Source organism: Xiphophorus maculatus, chromosome 9 (genome assembly GCF_002775205.1).
Source record: "Xiphophorus maculatus strain JP 163 A chromosome 9, X_maculatus-5.0-male, whole genome shotgun sequence".
NCBI lineage: Eukaryota > Metazoa > Chordata > Actinopteri > Cyprinodontiformes > Poeciliidae > Xiphophorus > Xiphophorus maculatus.
In genome coordinates this window covers 18,633,002-18,644,811 of record NC_036451.1, presented here as the reverse complement: position 1 = coordinate 18,644,811, position 11,810 = coordinate 18,633,002, and the positions used below count along the sequence as shown (strand labels likewise).

General features: G+C 37.4%; 1 protein-coding gene across 1 annotated transcript in view; it reads right to left on the bottom strand.

Annotated features, from left to right (window-relative positions):
* Positions 1–4,939: 4,939 nt before the first annotated feature.
* ell (elongation factor for RNA polymerase II) overlaps positions 4,940–11,810 on the bottom strand; it is a 37,445-nt gene continuing 30,574 nt past the window's right edge. The window contains exons 9-12 of the mRNA XM_023339977.1: positions 10,560–10,626; positions 9,197–9,368; positions 7,427–7,471; positions 4,940–7,347 (exon numbers count right to left, since the gene is read on the bottom strand). Of these exons, the coding sequence (XP_023195745.1) occupies positions 7,243–7,347; positions 7,427–7,471; positions 9,197–9,368; positions 10,560–10,626 (389 nt within the window). The 3' untranslated portion in view covers positions 4,940–7,242. The remainder of the gene's footprint in view (positions 7,348–7,426; positions 7,472–9,196; positions 9,369–10,559; positions 10,627–11,810) is intronic.

The window sequence follows — 11,810 nt, the reverse complement described above, 5'->3', positions numbered from 1 at the left end:
TGGATCCTACTATATCATTGCCATCATGCAGGGACAATGCAAAACAAATATGGTATATTTTCCCCAACAGGTATAAAGTTGCTGTTTCTGCTGCTGACAGTCCTGGAGGTCTGAGTTGATCTGAGACTGTAGTTGTTATACAGACCATCGGAGAGAAGGTAAGTGGTTATGAAGTTATGAAATAAGCAAATTTGGTTCCATTTTACTAATTAAGCCCTAATAATATCTATTTAATCTCTAGGACAACTTGGCTGCAGACTAAGCAGTCTTGTTTCTGCAGACTTAGCAGTATTGTTTCATCAAAAAAGCTCAAAGGGGTTAACTCTATATAACTGTTTGATGTTAGCACCTCTGAGATCTAGAATTGTAAGACTGGGATATCAAGGCAAAGAAAACTCAGTAGCTGCTGGTAGGGGCCATTCAGGGCCCTCCAGACATTCAGGGGCCCCTAGAAATGGTTCAATTGTAACACAGACCATAGATCTAAACCTGTAGCATTCATTTATAGAGAATGACAATGTTATTAAATTTTATTTAATGCATTCAGCTGAGAAACAAAAATTGTACATTTAGGATTTAATTAGGAAATTTACTTTGCAAAAGTTTAAAGAATCATCTTGATAGTTTGATTGTTGTGTTACCATGGCTACAATACGGTGTCATCTTTGTGTTTGAGTTGGGTTTGTTCACAAATACATCACAGCAAACAACCAATAATCAGTGACTGATTTTAAACTTGGCCAATAAACCTGGTCTCCCTCTCACTGATTCACCTTATCAATATTTAAACACGTTAGTGATGCTGAGGTTCTTAATAGGAAAGGTTTCGGGGGGTGAGGGGCTTCTGTCTAAGGCCCCATATTACCTTGGGCCGGCTCTGCATGAAGAGCCGCTGCGATGCGCATCTCAGAAATCTACCTGGAATGTACTTGGAATCCCCCGGTAGCTCCTAGTCAGTCCACTGATGCTTTGGGGACATTTTGATTCATTTAATTGTGGCATGTTTGGCTTTATGCTGCGGTTCTAATTATTGCTACATTTTCGCTGATGTTTATTTTGTGAACTCCAATTGCTATGGGCTGAATCTTCCTTTAATCACATTCTACACTCAGCTGTTGCAACAGGCAGAGATCTCAGATGACAGCAAAACTCCTGCAGAAGAAGCTGACCAGGAAAAGGGAAGCACAGAACGATTAAGGTACGTGAAAAGATAAATGGAAGTTCCAGAGAAAGAAATATTTATCAACCCAAAGCTGAAACATTCCTATAAAACATGTAGAAATGCTAAGGACGTTATCAGTCTGTGTGAGGTTTAATCGGGTTATGAGAAAGTTACTGGGAGAAAAGGAAGTAAAAAAAATACAGAGGCAATCTCTCACCCTTATTTTATTTGATACTTTTCATAATGAAGAAAAATTCATGAAGAAATTCAATAAAGTCAGCACTTTAACCTTATTGAGTTCAGTAGAGGGTACATGGACGACTTTTGGAAAAGACAAACACAAGAAGAAGGGATCAATGTGCATGATCAAAGGTCACAGGAGGGAACTATCGGCCCAAAAAAAAAAAAAAGTTAAACTCTGCTAAGCAAATACCGATGTCAGCTCTGACTATTTTCAGTGTTGCAATAGTTTTCCATTACAACAGATGTCCACTACAAAATCTTTCATTTTACCAAATAAATTAGGCAAAAAAAAGAAGTTAAAATTCAAATTAGGTCAGTAGCAATCTGTTTTTTGACTCGACACAACTGCAATGTGTTTTTCCACTCGTCAACTCGACCAACAAAGTAAGGCGCAGCTCTTCTCACAGGCAGTTTTGTAGGTTGATCAAAATCAACAACTTTAACAACTTTGTGCAGCTGCTAATGATAGTGAACACTTCCAGCATCTGCACTAAATTGATGAGTCATGCATTTGTGAAGCAAATTAGTGAGATTGAATAAACTGTGCTCAGTGCTGCACAACAGCACACAATTTGGATGCTATATTAATTAATTAAAAGTTATCTGCACAGCTGTACGACATCCACAATAAGGTGGGTTTAATTTTAATAATCTGCTCACTAAAATCACGTCTTTTCATGCACAATTGTAGATTTTGCAGCAAAAGGCCATAGATTTCACGGCAAGCGTATAAATAAGGATTGCAGACATTAGGGAGAAATATTTTCTTTTTAAGAAGCTGACTAATTTAGGTTGCTAAACTAGAACAGAGTCAGCATTGTTTAGTGGGTTCAGTCATGTGCAGCTGGGATGTGAACTCAGATATAAACACTGGAGTATCTATGAAAGATATGATTTACTCAAACATTTCAAAACACTAGCATCATCAGTCTAATATTGTTTCACTTTTGAGTTACAAATAATAATCCACACAGACAAGCAGGGGCTCACAACAGTGAAAGTCTCACATCAAATGATCAAGATTAATAGAAAGGTAACATCTAAGGGGAAAATCACAATGTAAGGAGAATACAGAGCGGGCACAAAGGTTTGGATCTTCCAAACACTCAAAGCTTGGCTACAAATCACTGAAGCAGATTGTGATACAATCCCAGTAAAACTACCAGCAGTCAAACCTGGCAGTTTGAGGTCTCATTAATGCAAAGCATTGCTTTGTGTTAAAATGCTGAGAGAAGCACTGCCACTGGCTCTTTTATAAAAAAAAAAAGTAAGAAAAAAAAAATCAATTTGTCATGCTGTATTAGGACCCTTTGTAAAGAACTATTTGGCCTGGCCCCTGTCTAAGAGTTGAGAAATTTCACGACGACGCTTTACCCTTCTAACTGCAGTCACATGTATATGCATGGACTTTTGCTAATGCTTTAAAATATGTGAACAGATAGAAATGTCCTTGCTTGCTTGACACAAGCTCCTGATGAGGAAAATGTTGTTGTTGGTTTTTTTTAATCATTACTTATTTGCTGTGTAGAAATCAATGTTTACTTTCCTTTAAACTCCAGCAAAGTGCCCAAAGTCTAATGTACAGTTACTTTAAATAATTTGCAGATAAATTCAGTTACACAAACAGAAGCAGCACAGAAATCCAGACAAAAATAAATCCTGTCTGACAACTAAAAAAAAAATATCTCGGAAACATGGAAGGGGAGGGGAGCTCTGCTGTGTGTGTAAACATGTCAGTATACATGGCGCTGTATGTTGGGGAGAAAGAAATGGCAGCCTGCCACAGTGAACTCGCTGACCGGGCCCCCTTCGGCTCCCCGAGCTGCTTGGAGGCCAACTTTGGGGATGGGAGCCAGCGTAGTAGGGCTCAGGCACGGCACAGCCAATTGGAGCAGAAGTTGAAGTGAAGATTTCTGGGATCTGTGTCGGATTACAGCGAAGCTTGTCCTCTGCATTGCATCTTTTGCTTCCAACAGCCAGGTAATGTTTTTTGTTAAACAAAAAAGCAACACAAAAAACATTTATGGGCTGTGAGAAAATGATGCTGCTCAGATACGTATCCATGTACACCAGAGAGGTAAACAAAACTCTTTTTCAATGCAGTCAGCTCCCTGTGGGGACCTGGGGTCAGTAATTTGTTACATCTTACCACTCCACTCAAGATGCAGCAGTGAAGGAGACTGGAGGTATTTTTAAGTTTCATGTGTAATCCAACACTTGCAGGATCAAAACTGATGCGACAAAGGTTACAATGGGAAACTGCTGCCATCTACAGGAAATGAGTTGTAACAACATTCTCTTCACAGTGACTTGAACCGGCGAGTCAATTTTGAAAGCAGAGCTTTAAAAAAAAAAGTTTCTTTGAGATTAAACAACCCCATCTAAAATCCATAAGAAAAAAGAAAAAAGTTGTACCCCCTCTGCAGACATCGCATGTTTACTCATTTTGTTGCAGCCAGAAACATCAATGTATTAATTATTTAAGTAATATACACACAAATTAGGACTTGATTTTGGAATGACAGGAAATTTATGGTTCTAATAATGTTTTTGGAAGTGAGCCATGCATTTATATGCAAACCCTCATCATTCTGGTACCCCTAAATAAACTCCAGAGGAAACCATTAATGAGCAAGACTAAAATAAAAGACTAACCACACCTGGCAGCTCAGGGATATGTAGTTGTGGAGAAGTTTAACTAGAGAAAATCTCAGAACTGCTCAATCCATCATCCAATCCTCAAAAATATTTATGTGGCTCTCCAAACACAGCTAAAAAATGGTAAACGTTTGCAAATGAAGCTGTAATGCTTAAGGATGATGTTTTTAAAAATAAATTTACATCTTCTTAAAAGGAAAATGCTTGGTACAACACACAGACATGGGCCCAGCCATTCGTTAACCTCTGCTGAAAACAGCATGGGTTTCGTTTCCGATGCTGACAGTAATCTAGCAAACAAATTAAAAATCAATCCACCTGAACAGTCAGGAAACTGAACACCTTTCTTTTAGGCAAAGATAAATTATTCTTTCCTACTTTGATTGACTAAAATATTGATTGTGGTTATTTCTAAGGAGGGAAAAGAAAGAAAATCACACAAAAATATGTTTCTAACAAAGATTAAAAGAAAATTTGGCCTCAGCTCATTCAACCCAATTTTGGCCTGAGGGGAAAATTTATTTTTTATGCACCACTGGCTTAAATTGTAAGCATATTCATGTGTTACAACTGTGGCAAGACATGAAAACAGATGATCACGGATTTCCTTTCATTCCGACTGAACTTTAAAAAAAAAAAAAGAAAATATATATATATATTTTCCATTTGTTCTTTTGTGCATCAGAGAAAATCCTAAATTACCATACATAGTAATTTGTGGTTGAAAATGACAAGAGGAGAAAAAGTTCAAGGGGAATTCATTCTTTTTGCAAGGCACTACATATACATTTCAAAATCCATAAAAAATTTGGGGTCTTTAATTTTGTCAAATTAAATTAAATGCCTAACTGTGAAAATAAATACCACAACAACTGGTTCTGATTTTCCCACATGAGGGTGTTAAAGAGTTTTATTGAAACAAAAATCACTTTAAGTCCCAGTCCCTTATGGTTCTCAAAAGGAAAAAAAAAAAAGTAGAAGAAGCATACTTTGGATTTTAGCTGTGACATTTCATGACTAATCTTCAAAGCCCTCCTTGCTTTCACAGCAGCATGTGTATAATCAAAAACAGAACTATACAACAGGTCATTTTGGCACAATCAGCTCATAACAGTGGCACTGTGCTGGCATGTCTTCACTGACAAGTTTGCTCTCCACTGGCTCAAAACATCTCGCATCCATCAACTCATCTACAATGGATTTGGAGCCGTAACAGAGATGCGCTACAAACCAAACAGCAACAATGAGGACAAAGGCATTCCTTGCTAAACAGCTGTGGTTCTGGGTTAAAGTGAAATGTCGACTGCTCACGTCTCTGATCCAAAACCCGGATCCAGCGGCACACAATCCAACACCGTTTTGATAAAAGTTGATGTAGTGTTAACAACAACAAAAAAAAAAATCAAAGTGAGCATTTTCTGACTTCCTCTTGACATGTTGTGCAGAGTTATAAGTTATACAGAGTTAAGAAATGAAACAGGAAGTAAAAAAATACTGAAAGATCCTTCTTTGCCAACATTTGGTGAAAGCGCTTTGTGCCATTTCACTTGATGAGCATGTCGGTATACATGCTGGTCTGAGCCATGGCCAACTGATTACACGCCTATTCAGCCGGACGATGCCTTTGCTTGGATTTTGATGTTCTTGGGCAGTTTTTTCTTTTCTTTTTTTAAACCAAGTAAAGATAAAAGACTGCTCATTGTAACATTCATTTAGCATGCATTCTGAGAGACAAAAAAAGTGTCTTTAGGACAACCCCCTCCCACTCCAGTAACAGCAAGATCAGGAGAGAGAAAGTGCCGATTTGTAATATTCACATAAAAAGATCAACACAAGAAATGAACTCAGCGGCTGAAGTCGACTCGCCCCGCCGCTTCTCGAAAGGCTTCTCCGAGGACGTTAGTGAGTTCGGGTGAGACATTTTCAGGAACCAATCTTCGTTGACATCACGTTCTGAAAAAGCAAAAAAAAAAAAAACACTCGGGTCCTTCGACGTGAAGGATTGGGACGATGGACAACGATGGCTTCGTCTTAACAGTCATCTTAATGGGACTAGAAAGGGGGTCAAACAGCAGACAAAAAAAACTAAAAGGATATCTCGCTTTTTAGATACAGTAAACGTTACAGTTAACACAAACGATTATCATATATGTTTAAAAGATATGAGCTCTGATCTGAAAAATAACTTTTTCCCAACAACTTTAAATTGTATGTTGCTACAAAAGCCTGAAAGAGTACCAATTAGGAGCCAACAGGTGGGACTCGTAGGAAACACTGCTGTAAGGAGCACCGCAGAACGACACGATGGGGAAGAGACCGCTTCCAAGAAAATAAATCTACATTCCAAGGGTGACTGAGAACTTCTTCCCCCCTCCGTTAAGACATCTCCATGATTTTTAGAAAAGCCAAACACAAAAACCAGTGTCCGACTCTGTGCATTTCTTTTTTTTTCTTTTTTTTTGATTCAAATACTAATTTCTGCATCTCTACAAAGAGAAAGAATACTATTGCCAACACTGACAATTAGAAGGGAAAGGCAGCTTCTGAATAATAAAATACTGGCAGACAATCATGATCTGAGGACAAAATAAGAGACAGCATTTTTTTAAGCACTGGTTTGTTTTTGTTTCTTTTTGAAGGAGTGTAACATAATTTCACCCCCACCAACAAAGTTAAATGACAAAAAATAAATAGGAAACTAAAAAGATTCAGCTTTGCGAGTATACAATTATGTGGAGAAAGCTCATGAGCTAGTCACCATTTCTTTTTTAAATATTCAAAAACAAATTTTGGTGTACAATCTGCAGTTTTCATCTCAGAGTTCAAATTCATCCAGTTTCTAAAGCAGGAAAGATCATTTTAAAATCCCCCATGAAAGTAGGAATATTTCACAATGAACTCTCAAGACTCTGTTGCGCATTAAAGGCAGGGAAAGCTGCTGAAGAGCAATATTTATGGATCCACTTTTATCTATGCTTAGACCTGGCCCACGTCCTTAAGGAAAAAAACAAAACAACTGGGAAAGATTAAGGACAAAGAGATCATGTGTCCTGCTTCACCCCAACACATGGGATTTGTCCTTTCGTGACGTTTCTTTTTAGTGAAAGAGGAATCCAGAGTTTTCCCTTTATCTGCCCGGTTTCCAGGGATAACAGGGAAACGGTCTCTAGTGACTACGTTTAAAGTTGCTGATGATCGTACTCCGCGATAAGTTTCTTTATATGAGCCAGTTTGTTGTGTAGATATTCACAGCGGTTCTTCTCTTGGCTATAATTTGGATTAGTCTGCGAAGACAGAAGCACAGAGTCACAGCCCGATCAGACTCACATTTCCTTCAAATAAAAATCAGCAAAAATGTTTTACCTTTTTGATCTTATGATACTCTTGAAGTATCTGATTGTGGATTGACTGTTGGGAAAACACAAAAATAAAGAGCATTCTAAATAAATATGAAATACTGAAAACATTTCCTTAATCTTTACAAGGTTTCTGCAAGTTTCTGAAGGTTATATTTAAGATTTCTAAGATTCATAAAGGCTGTTCGAATAATAGAAAAAACATTAATAGCTTAATTACTTAACTTATAATTAACTTTGTATATAAGTAACTCAAGTCCTGTTACTTCAAAGTTATCCAGTTTTAATGACTTTTAACAATATCCAATATCTAATAATTATAGATGTGTTCATACGATTCTGCGTAGAGGCATAGAATGTGCATAATACCAACAGCTTGAGTTGAACTCCCTAAACATATAACTTTAAACCATTAGGAGCACTAATCTCTTCCTGGTTTGGAAAACAGGATATATGGACATAAACTCCTCCATCATGGGTAGAAGTGCATCAATCAGGGTTTTCTTGTACAAATGTCTCCCTAGACGTCTGACCTACTTAAATGTGACTTTGATTCAAATATTCTTTCTAAAAAAAGAAATTTATAAAAGAGAAAGAAAAACTACAACAGATGCTACTGCAGAGGGCAAAAGCACCGAATTAAACAGAATGAATTACAAGATAATCCCTATTTATAGTTTTTTACCACTGTTTAACGTCTGAAGCTGGTTCCTGAAGACAGTCAGGAATCCCCTTGCTGCCCCATTTAAGTCAATTTTAAGTCTTGTAGAATAGAAAACAAAGGCAGAAAAATATTTTTAAACGTAAAACCAGAGGACTTGCACCTTCAGTATCACACAGAGGTGGTAGCCCAATGCACTAAACATATGGATTCAGCAACTGTGAAAAGTAAGGAATTTGGCATGGAATAATTCAAATTATAATGCTGAATTTGTAAGTAATTATTGCTGGGTGGCATGATGTGTAAATGCAATATCAGATACACAATGCACACCTTGGTTACAATCATGTAGGTTTCAACATCCAGCTTTGGATTGTGACACATTCCTTCCCCTTTCTCTCCCTCATTGTCTAGTGCAACAAGGAAATACTTTCACTGAATGGGTTATATTAATCTACACACAGTGCTTTTGTAAATTATTCAGAATATATATCATCGTTTCATTTTTGCAATCCTTTATAATAAAGTTATGAAAACACCTCAAAGTACATTTTTGGAGCCTTTAAAGCATTTTTCACTGACAGTTTTGAGCAATGCAGCTATAAATTATCTGTATCTTTTTCAATTTGTAGATTACTGCACTTTTATTAGCCATTTCTTTAGATGCACCAGACTCATACATAAAGTCATGCATATTAAAATTTTAGCTGCATTGACATATATATCGATTTGAAAATAAACTGCTATATGGTAGGTCTTATGGTAGATTAATTTTAGTGCATCTAATAAATGGGGAGAAACATGTGACCTACTGATCACCAGTCAAGAGGTGGTTAAAGGAAAACCAGCTGATTCCATTTGATGGTTTACTGTTTGCTTCATTTTGGGTTTGTAGTTGTTTTTTGTCACAGAACAATAAGATCTGACCAAAAAAAGAAATCTTAACAGCTAAACTCATGAAATGAAAAAACTTGGGTGAAAACAGCAGGGAATAAATGGCCCCTACAAGTAAAGAATGCATTACAAAAAAACATTTCTGAAGCTTGCAGAAACCCTGTATTTACTATTTTATTAGCCTTGTTGTCAGACTTCCTTCTGAGCATTACTTTGTGTTACCTTGTACTTGTCTGTGCCTTGTTGAAGCTGTTTCAGCTCGTTGTCGAGCACAGTGAACTGCCGGGTGATGCCCTCTATTCGAGCATGCAGACCCCGGTACTCGCTGTACTCTGCGTTGAAATCGTTTTTATACCTTTGGCGCTGCTCCGGGGAGGTGATCACTGTGTACTTTCTGGGATTAAAAATACAAAAAAAATAAATATATGAGCAACAAATCCCCCTCAGACATCACATATAATGGTTTGTTTCCAGAGAGTAGAAGACGTGCTGGATTTGTTTCACGCAAACGCCAGAAAGGCAGCCAGCTTCTGTTTGTGTTGAAATCGTGATCGCTGCAGAAAGCACCTTGCAGTCACTTTACACACACGAATTTCACAACAGTTCAACAAAATGATTCTTCTTCACATAAGTGTTTTTTTTTTTAAACTCTGCTGCAATACAAAATCTCCCTTATAAATTGTAAAGCTACAAAAAACCAAAATATATGAATCATGTCTGTGACTGCTGATTTATGCTCGACTTATGTCTAAATTGCAGCATGGGGGAGATCTGTGTTGACCACAGCTGCCAAAATGACAGAAGATAATCACATGTTTTCAGCACTCTGGCTAACACCTGCCTTCCTTCCTCCTTTCTCTCCTCTGCCTCACTGTTTCACTAACAAAGCTGCTCTTCAGATTGTGAGGAAAAAAAAAAGGTTTGTTCTTGCTAGAGCTGTCCCCATCTGGGCCCCAAGTGTTGAATTAGGGCCCAGGCCATGCATTTTAAATCTAGAAGTACAGTCTTTCATTAAATCCATCATATTAGCTGTATGATCTTATGAGTGCAGTACCTAAGATGAACTTTTAAAACATTGTATTTCATTGTGCAAGGCTTGATGTATCCCTAGTTTCCCCCCAGTCCAACCTTTGCAATGCCTTCACGGTAAACCAGAGTCAATTGGCTGCAGCAGAAACACTAGTAATTAAAGACAATGACATTTGAAGCAAAGTGCCAAGTTTATAAAGCTATAAATAATAGTTTTTGTTTAGTTTGCAAAATATCCACACAGAAAAGCATTATGAACCATATCATCACAAAGTTGCATCTAAACAAAAAGTAAAACATGCTAGTCTGCATCCAGAGTTTATGTTTAAAAAGACTGCAGGTGTAAATGTGGTTATTTTAACTTCTGCTCTTGAATCTACAGACTATGCAAGCATAAATCTGGCATTTATTTTAACATCATAACAGACTGGTGAATTCAGTAATGGCAAATTCCTACTTTTAAATGACTTTCATTGAGATTGTGGACAAAGATTCCTGACTGGGAAAATCCAGATTTCATATTTAGAATCCATTTAGTAATTTACTTAATACTCACAATAAATAATCTGCCACTTCAGGTGATGATGACAGAATACTGGTAGTTTTGCACATCCCATTCAGATCTGAAACAAGGTCACAAAAATTAGAGTTTTACTTTTTAAAAATGTGACAGACCAACATACAAACTATAAAAACCTAATTTAAAGAAGGTCAGCTTATCTGTCTTAGCTTGGTCTGTCACTCAGATATATTTTGTGTGTACAAGTGCATCACAAATTAGAAGATGGCTCAAAGGCGAGTTTATTTCAGTAATTCAATTCAAATGGGGAAACTCACATGAGTGAGTGTGTGGAATATTTTAAGAGTTTCTACAGTTTAGATCTGGTCAGTCTGAATCAAACACAGTGACACCACGATCATTACAGCACGTAGTGGGAAATCAACAACTCCATGAAACTCATGAAACTGGAAGTGTTCGGAAATTTCCTGGATGTTGCTCCAACTGTACTTGATTTCAACACAGTGAACCAACAGCAACAGATGACAGAGTCAACCCAAATCATCACAGACTGAAAACTTTACATGGACACTCAGGCAACTTTGATTCGCTGCCTCTCAACTCTTCCTTCAGACTCTGGATCTTTGATTTTCAAAGTCTATGGACCACTGAGCCTGGAACCAGATAGGATGCTTCTGATGTCTCTGGTACAGGAGAAGCTTAACGCCAGGATTGTGACTGCTGTAATCCGTGTACAGACTTCAGTCGCAGCCCACAGTTCGTCTGCCTCCCATGACTGGTTTTGTCTTGCAATCTTCTGAAAGCTGTGCTAATTCCTGTTGCCTGTGTGCTTTTCTCTACGATGTCTTCCTTCCACTCAATTTTCTATTAATATCTGACCAGCTTGCTTCTTTAGGCCTCTTTTTGAGGCTTACCCTCACAAACAAAAGCTGTCAGCAGTTGTGATTCAATTGATCATAAAATTGTGCAAATTGCTTAAAAATTAATTTTGAAAAAAAAAAACCTTGCATTTCTAGCTAAGTTTTTGTGGTTTTACACCTATGTCAAAACTTATTCATGTCATCTTAAATTTCTTATTAAATGCATTTGCAAAACTGTGAAGGTTTTTTCGACATTAGTGGAACATCTAAAATTTTTTGCACACATCTTTAATGGGAACACAGCTCGCGGCTGTCAGTAGTCTCCTTCTCAGTTGTGTAGGCTGCAACATTTCTGTTCTTTTTATCAGCTTTTAGATGTTTTTTGTTAGATGAACGCCATAATCAACAAAATAGACATAAATCAGCA